This window comes from Macrobrachium nipponense, chromosome 13 (genome assembly GCF_015104395.2).
Source record: "Macrobrachium nipponense isolate FS-2020 chromosome 13, ASM1510439v2, whole genome shotgun sequence".
Taxonomy (NCBI): Eukaryota; Metazoa; Arthropoda; class Malacostraca; order Decapoda; family Palaemonidae; genus Macrobrachium; species Macrobrachium nipponense.
This window is the reverse complement of record NC_087206.1, coordinates 36,376,961-36,391,971: the sequence shown is the minus strand read 5'-3', so window position 1 is coordinate 36,391,971 and position 15,011 is coordinate 36,376,961. Positions and strand designations below refer to the sequence as shown.

The 15,011-nt window shown below is 39.2% G+C and overlaps 1 protein-coding gene across 1 annotated transcript; it reads right to left on the bottom strand.

The window, feature by feature from the left end:
• Positions 1-1,009: 1,009 nt before the first annotated feature.
• On the bottom strand, positions 1,010-15,011 carry LOC135225296 (glutamate receptor ionotropic, delta-2-like). Its single transcript, XM_064264625.1, has 9 exons — positions 14,793-15,011; positions 14,397-14,524; positions 13,934-14,055; positions 11,384-11,615; positions 10,933-11,078; positions 10,160-10,258; positions 3,138-3,304; positions 1,626-1,761; positions 1,010-1,123 (listed from the first exon to the last, which is right to left on the bottom strand). The coding sequence occupies exons 1-9, from the start codon at positions 14,978-14,980 to the stop codon at positions 1,010-1,012; spliced, it is 1,332 nt and encodes a 443-aa protein (XP_064120695.1). The 5' UTR covers positions 14,981-15,011.

Here is a 15,011-nt window from a genome sequence, read left to right as displayed (position 1 = left end):
GTGCTGAATTTCTATTGGTTGGGCTGGCCTCATTCTCTCGCTGGTGGACTGGACAACAGCATGGGCATTCCTGGTGTTCCATAGGACGTGTTGTTCTATGCCGTGGCTTGCAGCAAAGGGTGTGGGCAAGGGCATGATTCCCTTCTCAGGCCAATAGTCTTGATTTGCTTCATTGTCAGTAGTTATGTTCAGGGGTGTTGTGTCGCTCGTCTCCCCCTTCAGATTCTCACGGATGCCCAGTGGTTTCCTTGGAGAAGAGGAGGATGAAGTCCTTGTTCCTTTGTTTGAGTGATGCAGGCTGTTGTTGTACTCACAGCATCTGCTATTTGCAATCTGTGGAATCGGTCTTCTCTATGCATGATCCCATGCTACCTAACAATTCCTCCAGTGTGAGTCTATAGTCGTGGTTGACTAGTAAGTAGTGTTGAAATATTGCCCCTCGGTCGTGGCGAGCTTGCATTCGCCTTCACAGAGTGGTAGAGGTGCCACTTATGTAGTAATTGCTAAGGGCTTGACAAGTATCTTCGGTACATTGACAATTTGCATACTATGTTGGTTGACTCCCACATTTTTCTACCAGGAATATTGCTATTTTGCATTACATGGGTGCTGACTAGGTTTAGGTGAAATTAGATAAGTAAGGAAATACTCTCATCAGGATTCTAATAAGAGCAGATAAAAACGCCAAAATATAGAAAATAGGTACTCTATTTCAGAGACTATCCTCTGTCTCTCTCTTCAGGTAGAGAGGAGACAGCGCATTCTCTGAAATACAGTACTTTTTTTCTTCATATTGGTGTTTCTATGAGTTCCTTGCTATAGATGGAATTCTGTTGTAACTATATATATATATATATATATATATATATATATATATATATATATATATATATATATATATATATGTGTGTGTGTGTGTGTGTGTGTGTGTGTGTGTGTGTGTGTGTGTGTGTGTGTGTGTGTGTGTGTGGTCATGGTCACTTCGTTTTCACGTCCATTGTTGTTTGAATCAAGATTTTGCAGCAGCTGATCCTGATACAAAAGAACAAGTTTTCCAAATGATTTCAAATCCCAACACCAACACTGCTATCGCGTAACCCAGAGCTAGCACGATGAAGGCTGCCTGGAATTAAAAAGAAAGATAACGTTTAATTGACGTTTAATTCAAACTGATAAGGAAAACAACTAGATTTAATAATTGCAATGCATGTGACTTGGTATCCTTTTGTGTAGATACTTGTGAAGCTAGTTACCGGGGCCTTGTGTCATATTGTTTAATGCTCTGAGTAAGATTTTGCCGGATTTGGTAGATAATGCAAGCATATGTACACAATATCTATTACAGGTATAAGAGGATAAGTTATAAGAATAATTATGCATAAAGGTTTTGCCCGTATGTACCCAGAACCATAGTCTTCACTTGGCAGACACTGACCCATTATATAGGAGATGAGGGACGTCTTGCTACAAACATCCCCCATGTCATCACTCGCTAACTTGCCAATCAAACTCCGACCCAGTAAGTTCTCGTCAGTGTGAAAGGATAATAGTAAGAATAAAATAATGACTTCGAGTCATTCAACAACTAAGTAGTATGAGGTGCTGTCTACCTTGGTGATACCAACCTGCAGGTGCTTAAGTGTAATGGGTGTAGCTCCTCCACTGTCCAGCTGCTCTGTGTTCTTCCGCCCCAGGGCCACCTTGAGCACCTGGTCGTCAGCCCATTTCATGATGAGGCCGCCCTCCGCCATGTACGATATCCTGATCAAGAAGAATCCTTGTTAACTGGTGTCAGTGGATAGCGTTATTCCTTTTACACCGTTTCCAATAATTGCACCAGGTCATTTAAGTTTACTGGAAGTTTAAGGCAAAGGGATCAATTCTAGCTCAGCTGTTTTCTTTTATCCATCAGTGAGTCAAAAGGGGCACCAAAGCGACTGGAATAAGTGAGGCCAAGTTGGAATGAAAAAGATTTTTTTGAGTGTTTTTGATATTTATGTTCATACTGTAGATAAGTTTTCAGGAATTCTAAAATTGAAGGCAAGGACTGAGAGTTGTTAATACATGAAAGTTAAAAGGACCAGAATAAGAATAAAGGTCTCCAGAATTTAAAGATATTAGAAATCTAAATCTGTGCAGTCACGTGGGTGGGAGGCACATCATACCTTGAGAAATGGCTTTGTGATCAAATTTTTCAGGTTTTGTGATTCTTAGACAAAAAACTGTTTTATGTTACAGCTTTATGAACCCTTTAAAAACAGCACTCAATTTATGAGGTCAAGTGCAGTACTACCATTTTATCTGACATGGCATAATGCCGAACTCGGAACTTCAACGCTGGACCTTGATGTCTGGTTTAACTACTTCTGTTTTCTTATTGGTATTTTTTTATCAGTGTTGCCAATACATTAATATTCTTGAGGCCTTGCACGGGAGAATTGGCTTCCATTTAGTGAACCAACATAGATTTTAGGTAGAGTGGACCATCCAGTAGGAGACTGGTCATGAGTTGACTCTTGTGGTCTGCAAGGATGCGTGTAAATGTGCATAATTTTATCCATCCAAAAGCTATATAACCTGAGTTATACTTTCATAGGGATATTTCAAATAATTTTATCTTTACAGTTGCAAATAAACCTTGAGAACGGTAAAAAAGTTGAGGAATATGGCGAGAAGAGTTCAAAGAAAAGGGATGAGTAGTGAAAGAGAGAGAAATGTAACTAAAAACAAAAATGAGTGAATAGCATAAATGCTAACTTGAATGCACTGCTTAGGGTATAGTGAGGCTTTCCATAAACGGTTCATCATCATTGGCTCTTCTTGTATGGAATTACTAGATGTGAAATTGGTTCTCTCACCTCTCCTGTGTCCAATGCTCGTCGTCCATGAACTCTTATCAGGTCTAGGTCTTTATCTATCTCCCTTTTCCAAGTTTTCCTGAGCCTTGCTACAGATCTTTGCTCTGCTACTTCCGTAGCTACTGGCTTTTTGATAAACTAATCCCTATCCTTTCTTATGTCCAAAACATTGTCTTTTGAATTTCAAGGTACACAGAGAGAGTATGTAATAAAAAGGTGCATGCATAAATAACACCACTAACGCCCCAATTTTAGAATTCCCCTTAACATGAGACTTACATTTTGTTGAACTTCCCCATGAAGGGAGCACCACTAAAGCAAACGAGGCCATAACCTTGAGGGTAAAAGGACTGTTTTGCTATATGGAACTTGCTGATACCCCTCTGGGTGGCACGGATCCTTGAATTGAACTGAGCATTCAGTAAGATCACTTTTTTCGGAATAATCTGTAAAGTGGTTTCAGGATAATTACAACAATCTGTTAACGTATATGTTACTTCAATTTTAAGTTCTCAACAAATTGTAAAATCATATCGTGTGACTTTTGACAGAGCCTGCATTAGACCATAAGGGCCTTGTGCGAGTGGCAAAGTGTCACAAATGTCACCAGAAGGAATAAGAGAGTTACTCTGTAGTATATGGCAATGGTTTACTTCTCTTAGTGGAGTGGGGAAAAAGTGCAAATGGTGATATAAGGATCAAATTTGGCACAATTTTTCATGGCCTTCTTCATCATGATCAACCTCAAGCCACATAATTTTCCATTTTCCAAGATGGCCAGCAGGTTTTCAAAATGACCTCCTGTGGATATGTTAAAATTATGAAGGCAAGCCTGTAAGTACTGAGGTACCCAATTATATGACCAAAAACGTCCAAGAATGCTGTCACTTTATCGAAAATGGGAGCAAAAAAACAAATATTTGTGTTTGAGTTCAAATCAAAGGCAAAAGTTCAGATAATAAATGAATCTAAGGTAACTTCAGCTTGATCAGTTTATTTTTGTTGGTTAGAAATGAATTAAGCTGCTCTTAACTCTTTTTCATCAATAAAAAAATGGGTAATTAGCTTATTGTAACAGCATAATAGTGTAATGTCAGTGGACTACTAGGGAAACTATAGCTGTGAAACTCAGGATGGAGTTCTATGCTAGCTAATGGTAAAACATATGTCATTAGTTTCCAAAATATTGTTTGGCTAGCTCAGTTCAAAATTAAATAGCAACCGCTGAACTGACAGGATGTGCCAGTATGGGAGAGCCGAGCCAAAGAATTGTTTATATTTTTACAGATTTTGATCGCCTCTTCTTCACAGTAGCATTAATTTTATTTTAGTTCTAAAAGAGCAGCCATTTTTCCCTAACAGATAGATCGGAATTTCCGTAGTAGCAGAAAGGGGGAATAAAGACTCCTGTAAGCCTGAGGGACATATCCCAAAAGGAAGTGTGTAGCTAGCTAGTTACTTCTTAGGCCGACTCTTAAGATCTTTTATCCTGTGAACCTCTCGCTGGCGATATGCTCTGTTCCCAGGGATTCGCACCTGCATTCTTGCTCAATCCACTCCAGTCTGTGACCTAGGACAGATGTCCCAGCCAGCCTTCCCATAAGGCCTACAACAGGGGCTACCTGGAGGCCCAGACCTCGGACAAAGCAGACGCCATTTTCTACAAAGGTCCACTTACACAAGGCATCCAGGTACGTCTTGAGATACAGTCATATTGCCAGTTCTTTCTCCAAGTCAAGTAACTACTCCACATTTTCCAATTCGAACTCCTAATTCTCAAATTACATCCCTTTGTTCCTTTCCTTGCCTCGTGGCCGCATGCCAACCTTTTGCGATTGTCCCAGACAGACAAAGTCTTCATTGAATATCTCATTTAAATACTAGAGTTCCTCCCCCAGTGTGTTAGATAAAATTGAATAACTGTAACTTTGTGCAGGAAATTCTTATTTTATTCTGTGTCTAATCTGGGAACTCTTCCAGATCTTTGCCAGTCACGTGTCCATGTCTCATTGCTCACATGTGCTTCCTTAACGAAAGATAACTATGAGTAATTTTGGAAACCAGCATTGACGTTAATCTGATTTTATCCAGCTTTCCCCTATTGTGAGAGATAGGATTGGTCCACGTGCAGACAAGTTGCTTTTACTTTTCCCAGATCATTCAACGGCCTCTTGTAAATAAATAATGTAAATTAATTAGCTGAGTTTCCTGGCGACCTTTCTAGAGTAAACATAACCAAATCAATCCTTTTTAAGGTAAGTTAGAAGCACTTCAGTCTCCATTTATTCCCCCTATTATTTTTTCCTTTACATATTTGGGTTCTCAAGGCCACCCATACGTAAGAATAGTTTACTGGAAGGTGTACAGATCACACAAGAATTAAATAGCATCAGATGAATGGTCTGAGCGTAGCTGCATCCCATATCAAAAAGTGAATATACGTTTATAGGTGGTGAAAGGATAAATCCTTAGCCTGCAGAAAAAAAGCAATAGCAGCACAATCTTTAAAGTATAAATCTTTCCTAAAGGGGGATACTAAGACTAACTGGAAGCTTCGTTGCTTATGCCAAGAGGACACACACAAAAGATGAGTTGATTCATCTGGTGCTTGGTGTTTACCCTTGCCACAAACATTCCTGTACTTTACAACTTAAGTGCAATGCCTTTGATCCAAAAAGGCTTGACAAAGGTGACTAAATTCAGCAGACTTCTGAAAAGAGCAAAGCTAAATATCGTGAACCATGTATGCTCAAGTTCAAAACTGGAAAGAAAAGGAAGCCATTGTGCAAAACAAAAGATGATGTTGCCCTTAGTGCAAAGTTCCCATGTAGCAAGTAAAAGGCAGGCGAAGAGGATACAGAGGAATCTATGAATGAGAAAGAAGGAATCTGCTTTGTTTGTGACAAACCAACACATATCAGAAAATTATGATTGACGATGATATTTCCTTTACATGAAAAATTGCAACAATGTGCCATGAACTCTCTGGATGAGAAACATTTGACCAAGGTGAATGTTGGAGATGATGTTTCCCAGGACCGCATGCATCACTCATCTTGTCTGACAGGGGTGTACAATGGTGAAAGAACCTGTCTAAATTTCCATAAAATTGGACCCAAGGTGTAGATACGAGAGAAGTGGTTAACTACAGATGGGTGCTAGTGTTTCACAAAGGTAGAACTTTATGATTTGTACAAACAAAGACTGGAACAGGTAAATGTTCAAGCTTCCTTTCTTCATCTAACACAGCTGAAAGATACTTGCCCATATCCCAGAAATGGAGACATTCAAATGGGAAGAGAGCGTTGGCTTGCCTACAGGGGGAAAGTGGGAAAAGCCCTAGTCACGGCATGTGACTACAATGATGCCAAGGCAGCCAAGATATTGAGGAAGAAGATGTTTGGACATCAGACAGAGACTGGTGGTACCTTAACAGCAGACACTAGAAGGGAATCTGTGCCACAGGTTTGTTGGAATTGTAAGCTTGCTGCAAAATGGTGGGGATATAAAATTCCAACTTATCTTTGTTTCAGCATCCAAGCCATGCTAACAAGGGTGAGGTCAGAAACTTGGCCCAAATCATCCAAAGTAGAACAAATGAAAAAAAGTACATTCTCTTCGTAGTATTACACAAATGTACCACCTGCTTACTTTTAAACCTGAACGTCCCCTCCTTCCATCCAGTGGAAGTGTTGGACATCAACAACTTTTGTATGGTGAATAAGTGTGAAAATTCTGTGACCATACCTTGGGCAGCACATTATCTTCTCATAAGCAACAGGTGCCCTTTGAAGTAAGCTTGTCATCAATGTTACTTTTTTCAAGAGTCGGCTAATTCAGTTGCGGTAATCAAGCACGCCAGGGATATGACAAGAACTAACCCACACAGTTTCTCAATCCTGGCCAAATTCCAGTTTTAGCAGCCGATGGACCACTATTTGCAATTTCCAAGCAAATCCAGTTGGGATGGCCTTTGCAGTAGGGTGGTATGATTACCTTGTTTGGAGGGCTGCATTTAGAAGTGGTCTTGAAAGACAGTGGTTGGACTGGTGCTCTTGCAGAAGCAGAAATAGCATGGGACAGCAGATTGGTTTATCTCTGCTTCACATGTGAAAAGAGCCTGTTTACCCTATGAGGTAATAGCCTGTAGTTTATATCAGATGCACAAAACCACCTATATGGCATATACAGGGTGTAACGCGAGTTTATGCAAATATTTTTGGAAATGAAAGAAAAGGTCATTCTGAGCAGAAAATGATTTATAATGATATGCAATTTAGGCGTTGTTTGTTGGTGAGGTGAATTTTTAAAATAATTATTATCATTCAATGGCCAAGTAATAAGGTGCGCACGGGATGTCGGAGTAGTCACTGAAGGGGGGAGGGGCGTGGGATGGAGCTCACTTCACTTGTTACACTAAACGGCTTCACTTTTCCACCAATTGTGTGACCAGGTTACAAGTGTCAGATTCCTTAGCAAGAAACTGGAGACAATGCCTTACCATTCCAGCAATGTGGAATATGCAGATATGAGGTTCATTTAGGGGTTTTGCAACAGTGAACTCCACTGTTATAAAAAAAGGAAATCAGCGATTAGGCCGGTGTAAAGAAAATACTTCCGAATTGAATGTATTCTTTAGTTACTTAACAAAGGGAAATATGCATGTATCATAAAAACCTTCTCCCTCTCCGTCAATGGTATTCACTGGACTCCGAAAAAGAAAAGAAAAGCAAGCGAATGGATTCTCCCCTCCATCAAAGATAGGCCCATTCATTAAACACCGATCAAAGATTTAAAACATATCAAAAAGTCTCCTTCATCAAAAGTATTCATCACACACCAATCGAAGGAAAAAAACACACCTAAGAAAATGTGTTTTGTCTCTTGTCAGATGAAAAAGACTTACTTGATACATAAAGCTGATCATTAAAATTGGATTACAGTGAATTTGTTCACAAGTGATTTACTAACTGAAGGGACTGTATTATTAGTTACATTTTTCAAAAACCTGCGAGAAAGAAAATCATAATTAAAAGACTATCAATCCAGTTGCCTGATGCCCTTCATCAACCCTTCCCCCTCATATCCCTGACTACTCTTGGCCAAGAGCAGCGTTAAGGAAAGACCTTTATTTTAAAAATTCACCTCACCAGCAAACGAAGTCTTAAAATGTATATGATTCTAGAATATTTTCTGCTTAGAATGACTTTTTCTTTCATTTCCCTAAATATTTGCATAAACTCGTGTTACACCCTGTTAATAGGAAGCTGAAGAAGAAAGTGAGCTAAGTTTTGAAAGCTGAATCTCAAAAAACGAGAGCCAGTGTTCACAATTTGCCTTTTGGAATGTAGTACTTCAGTTAGAACTTTTAGATTTTATTTTCCTCAGGTCAAAATGGGAGTCAAATTTCAATTTGTACAAAGATGTGCTGCAGGAATTAATTCCTTTCTTCTTTGCCCTTGACCTTGTTCATTATGCCAGGTGGCTTTCAATTCATTTGAGAGACAAGAAGGCTTTCCAAAAGACACTTCTATCAAATTCACAAAGGAAAATGTCAGCATTCATAAAACAATATGGCCATTTTCCTCAATGGCTGTAGACGAAGGACATGAGCAGAATCTGAGGGAAATCATCATGATGGAACAAAGTGTGCAGAAAAGGTTTCTTGAAATGGTTGGAAATCTGTAAAAAAAATACTCTAAGAAATGGGCAATCCTTTTGAGGAAGATTCATTGGATCTGATTGTGCTAGTCATGGAATTATAAACAACAAAGTTAGTGAATCCTTTAGATCTATGGAGAGCCTTGGGGAGGGCGAATTCACAGTCTTTGAGAAACTTAAGGCACTAAGCAGATTCTGTGAGCCAGTATTCAAGAACCAAATTTTACTGTTCAGTTGCAAGATGCCTGCTATAGAGTCCAAGTGTAAACATTCGTTCCAAACCATAAAGGGAGACTGTAATCTCTTCTCACACCTCTTCATTTCATGCCAGAACAGATAATATGACGTGAATGTATTCCTTCAACATGAAAATAAAAAATTCCCCACCATCACTGGAACAGAATGGCCAAATGCATCAAGGCACAGTCACAGCAGCTGCCTCTACTAGAACAGCAGTCGGACATCCATGACAAAGAACCTGTCGCTGATGTGCTCATAGATGATGCAGTCCTTCTAAATACTCTGAGACCAACAGAGAGGTCTACGTTTGAGTCTTATGCAAAATGAAATTCCAGCTGCCATGGGACCAAAAGCTGCAACACTTTCTTTTTTCATGCATTTAGTGGGTTTGACAGAGTTTCTGCCTTTCATGGAAGGGGGAAGAAGTCCGTATAACAAACATGGACTGTGTTTCAGCGTGTCACACCCACCTTCATCAAACGAAGTTGAACATCAGCAGCTGTAGTGCCAGTGTACGACAGAAGCAGTTCATATGAAGATGTAAATGAGGCTAGACTTGATCTCTTTGCAAGGAAGCAAACAGCTTATGATTTATTTCCCCTTACAAGGGCTAGTCTTAGAGAGCATTGCAAGAAAACTCCCATCCAACCAGGCCACATTTGGAGCCAGTCTTTACATCCAGCAGTGCCCAGTCAAGACTGGGGATGGCAACACATTGATGGTGCCTGGCTTCCATACTGGATAGATTTGCCAGCAGTAGCAGAATCTTGCCAAGAACTGAATAAGTGTGGATGTAAGAAGGAAGGCCATGGCTACACAAGTGCTACAACTCTGGGCTAAAGTGCATAGCTCTCTACAGCTGCACTTCCTAAAAAAAATGGTGGTTATATTGGAAAGATGGGTTCAGTTAACCTCGTAATGACAGTAAGAATACCAAAAAATGAATTCACAATCATTAAATGAATCGTATGTAATTTTAGTTGGCTTATGGAATGGAAATATTTAAATTATAGAGAAAAATTTTCTCATGCCAAATATGTTGCTTGTATCACCATTTGCAGTTTTTTTCCACCATCTGCTCTGTCAAATAGTTCATGATAAATGAAATTATATTTTTTTAACACCTATGAAATCATTCTAAAGATAAAAATCAATAGCAAATTGATATATTGATATGTGATATTCATACTTCCAGAAAAAATAAGTATTCCAATTTCTGAAGAACATATATTAATGTACAGAAATCTTGAATCATTCGTCACAAGAAGTGGACCACCAATGAAAGAATGTGTAATTATGGCTACTGTTACATATTCTCAAGATCTGCAAGTAATTCTTATTTGTGAGCACTTATGTAAGCAGACATGCAAGAGATCAGAGAGAACTTTGAGGAATCTTACCCTCTCAAATCCGTAGTCAGGCCCAGGGAAGAAGCTCTGGGATCTGTCTTTGTGATTGAAAAGTTGCCAGATGTCCTTGTAGATGCCTTCTTTGGCTTCCTGTGAACAATAACTTTATGATAAAAGTACCTGTGAATTTTAAGCTTTTAACAGGCATCTTGGCTTATTGCCAACTTAAGAGAGATTGCTCGCTTTGCTATCCCTAAAAAGGAAAGAATGTATTTTTTATCACGGGAGGCTGCGTGACCTGATATGAGAGTCCACCATGCTTTCAACTAAGGCATAACTTCATATTTCATCTAGAACGAGATGTAGAATTTGATTGGCCATTTAGATTATGCATCTTCTAGTTTCATACCTGGCTTTACTAGGATTCAATTATTTCATCATATCAAGTTTTTGAACATGTTCTGGTAAATAGAAATCAGTGGATTGTTCGTTTTGACACTACTCATCCTATGTGGAAGAAGTGAGGAGTCGGACCTTATGCCAGATGCGAGGCCAGATAATATCAAGGGATTGCATGAAAAGTAAACCTCCTACCTTGTAGGAAAACAAGGAAAATTACTGAAACTTTAAAGGAACATCTGGGGTCTTGTGTGAGTGTGATATGGAATGGCTCAAAATGAAGTCCTACACACACGCGAGTGACCAGGTAATATACCTGAGGGGGGTTTCAGTGCAACCTGTGATTTAAAAATGAGGGAGAAATATATGGCTAATACGTTGCCTTAACATTTTATTTCTTTAAAAGTGCAAGAGAACTGTATTACCTTGAAAAGCATTTCAAAGCTCGAATCTCCAACAGTGGCAATGGTGGCGCCCTCTTTCACTGCATCAGGTAAATCGGTCAAATAATCGATGGGCTTCTCAAAGGTAGGAGTTATCAGCACGGCTGTGAGCGTCCCCGAGTAGAGCACTGGAGATATAAATGAATATTATATATATATATATATATATATATATATATATATATATATATATATATATATATATATATATATATATATATATATATATATATATATATATATAATGTGTGTGTATGTATAAACTGATAAGAACATGTTCCCTTGAAGACAGTAACTGAATAACAAATTCAAGATCATCATGGACATATCTTAGGTTTTTATTCATTTTAAATATAAAAGAGATTAATACCGAACCTACGTTTGTAGAAATAATCCTATTCATGTAAAGACAAATAATTCCCTTGGGACTTACCTAGTACGTTTAAGCAGAATAGGTACCAGCCAAGGAACGTGAATTTGTGAGCCAGGTAATCTTCTGTGAGACAATTATTCTGGACGACCAGGCTTCTGAACATGTTGAAGGAAGAGTCCTGCAGATTGTGGTGTGGTCCAAATTCCATTTTGAGGAACCTCTTCAGAAACAACGTTTCCAGATAGAGCACGGGGCCGATGACTATGGTTGAGATAACTAAGCACGCCCAGACCTGTGGTGTTGCATTCATGGAAGGCCTTCACAGTTTTGTTTAATTACAAATATTTTCAGTCAAGAAAGAATGAAATATTATTGTGAATAAATAAGTGGATAAGTATATTTAAACAAGAATTTGGAAATGAACGTGTGGAACCACAAATGGTGGAGTCTTAATCCCTTTTACACATTTATGAACCACTTTAGAGCAAGGAGCCTTGCTGGTATAAGGCCTGCCTAATCTAAACTAATCAGCCACAACGTTCCCATTAAACAAAACTCAAGTGTAAAAAAGGGTGTCAATTGGAAATCAAGTATGAGAAGTACTGAGAAGTTTACCATCGTATTAGCTAAATTGGTGGCACCAAAAGAGACGTGCAAAACCTCGACAAACACAACACAAGGATTTCTCTATTTGAGGCAAGACTTGGTGAAACGAGCAGAGAGAATGATGGCTTTTTGGCTTATATAAGCGCGTAAGGGAGAACAAAACATAAGCTTCAATTTCATATAAGGATATTGCCTATTCTGGCATTGTAGGTAGGTTGAAAATTCCAACAGAGACTAATCAATCTTGTGCTAATTTACCCAGAGCACTCCCCAAGTTCCCAAGCCATTATTTCTAACCGGAATGTGTTGAGGTGAAACTGTAAACTGAGACACGAGGAGATAAGATGAGAAGATTTAAATGGCATCCCTTTGGTTCTGGTTCTCTGGGGATGCCCCAAAGTAGGGCTTCTAGCGTTGCCACGCTTCTTGGCTGTTAACAACCCCCTTGTTTCCCTGAGGGAAGGCAGCCATTAAAGAGGACTTTTACATAGCTGGGAAGTGGCCCCCTTGGCCTCCACTGGGAAAGCAGCCTAAGTGCGTCCACACGGTCAAACAATGTCTGACGGACAGACATCGTTACCATATCATAGGCGAAGCAGGATGACGTCATAAGCGTTGAAACGGTGGAAGTAGATCTGGCAACAAACAGTGGTACCAGATGAACTTGTATAACACTGTTTTTACTCTGCTCACAAGGCAAAGACTGACAGACAGTTGTTAATTGGTAACAATGTTTGTCAGTCGGACAATGTTCGACCGTGTGGACGCACCTTTAAAAGAGGAGGTCATCGAGTATTGTTTCCCTCATGTGCTAGATTCTCGTATCATTTTGTTTGTAACAAACAAAATAATGTCAGAATGTGATGGCCAAGCTCTGGTGAAGATTATTATAGCGAGGATGAAGTTTCTTCACATACTGGCATTCTGTTGTTGTCCAGACTTGGATAAAGACACAGAAGAAAGTGTTCTTAATTATATTTAGCTTTTTAATGTATTAAGGTATTTCTTTAAAGGCTTCAAAATCAAACGTAAAATATTTTAGAAAAGGATTACATTTTAAATTCTGAAGCAGCCTCGGCTAGACAGACACTCCGACAGCCAGACACTTCGAAAGTTACGCTAACTAGATTGGCCTCATTTTGCTCTTCAGTGTTTATTACGGATAATACAAATTGGTGGCATTGTTATTTAATGTGTTAAAAAGATCAGCAGTTTCAGGATGACAAACAAAAATCTAACCAAATCTGCTCACCAGTTCTTTTGAGTAGTATTAAGAATGTCAAAGGTAAATTGCTCCAATCTTTTTTTTCGTACTTTTTTGGAGAATTAATGACATATGATGTGGTCTTTCTCTCTCTCTCTCTCTCTGTTCCTTTGCTTCTTTCACGTCCTCATATGAGAATTCATAATTGAGTTGCAGATGCATGAGAGTGATTTCTGTGCAAATTGCAATAATCGTCGTCGTTTTTGTTTATTCTTAATCAACACCGATGGAAATCGTAAGTTCTTCAGAGTTACTACCCTTGTAGATAGGTTGGTGGGCATTGCTTTCCTTGGGCGTTGGGCACTGTTCATACTTTATTTCTGTTAAAATAGGTTATCACCCTGACTTGAAAGATAACAATTCTAACGTTGGCCTGAAGTAGAATTTCAATGTTTGCCTCTTGATCTTAATATTTATTGTCTTAAAAAAATAAAAGCAACACCCTAGCTGTAAAAATCAGAGCAGTTTTTAATATTATATAAAAAAGAAAGTGTTTGGCCGGATGTGGATGAGAAGGAGATGGGTGGGGGGGGGGGGGGGGGGGGGGGGGGGGGGTTGCGTTTAGGATTGGAAACCGTTTCATATTGCATTTTAAGGCCTACTCTTTCAGCGGTAAAAGTAACAACTTTTCAAAGCAATGAAATCTGTGAGACTGGTTTTCTCAGTTTTAAAAACTATCCCGTTGCCGTCTCTTCCATGCAACGCCTCGCGTCTTCTGCAAAAAAATAAAAATAGTTTACCGTAGAGGAAAAAGGCGAAAAAGCGGCAAAAGCTCTGTTCTTCTCAGCAGGAGCAGTTGAGACAATCGTCAGCGATTCCATGAAATAAGGCCTCGTGAAGTCGATCACAGTTTCTCGTAGCCCTGGAGAAGATTATAAGTTCATTTTGAGATTAAAATCTATGTCTTCCCCGTTCCGTATCTTTCGTGCGTCTGCCAGTAAAATTTATTACTATGTATATTGTTTGTTAAGCCAAAATACCTACAAGCGATGTAAGACGAGCATGTTTTCCAACATCTTAAAGCATCTCATTGCCGTACTTGGCCTCAGGTAGCCAATATTGGCAGAAAACCTGAAGTTGTGAATGTTCGTACCTCAAAAAACAAATTTGACTTCAATTTTGCATCGGAAATGGAAACCCAATGACAGCGAGATCCCAAATGATGCAGGACACGTGTTTATATTAAACCAACTTAAGACATACCTGTGATAGTAATTTCACAGATGGCGATGTGAGCGTTTCTTCTGGCAACTTCCCCGATCATGCCAGTGATTGTCCCATCAGGAAGAGGCCCGCCCCACTTCCCATCTGCAGGTTTCATGACTTTGTATCTGAAGGAGTCAAAGAATAAAAAGAAATGCATTTCATTTCAAAAATTAGTAAACTGCTACTACCTACTGTATAATGAAAACGAATACCAGACCCAATATCAGTCTGTAAAATAGGTGAGCTGTGATCATATAAAAAGGCATTTAATTTGACTATGGTTCTGATTTTATAGAGCTTAGGTACATAGCCTACATCCCACATGCTTTAAAAGAACTATCTGGTCACCAAATAAATTGAAATAGTTAGCACAGTATTAACAGACGAACTCACGTGAAGTTGAGGGCACCTCCGAGAGCGTCCATAACGCTGATATCGATTCCAGAATCTGGAACGTATGATCCATTGTCGAATTCCTTCATTCCGAAGAAGGGGCTGTTGTTATTGGCCGTTACGGTCAGCTCTCGACCTCCGAAGTCGGAGTAAATTTCATCCACGTCTCGAAATAACTCCAATGACATTTTTCTGTCGTCGCTCCTTGCGGGGCTCCAG

Excerpts from the sequence above, each read along its gene's own strand:
- LOC135225296 (XM_064264625.1), bottom strand. The coding sequence starts at position 14,980 with ATGTCATTGGAGTTATTTCGAGACGTGGATGAAATTTACTCCGACTTC. Across the intron at positions 14,056-14,396 it reads CTGTGAAATTACTATCACAG|GGCTACGAGAAACTGTGATC; the intron begins GTATGTCTTAAG and ends AATCTTCTCCAG. Across the intron at positions 11,616-13,933 it reads TTTCGCCTTTTTCCTCTACG|GTCTGGGCGTGCTTAGTTAT; the intron begins GTAAACTATTTT and ends GCAACACCACAG.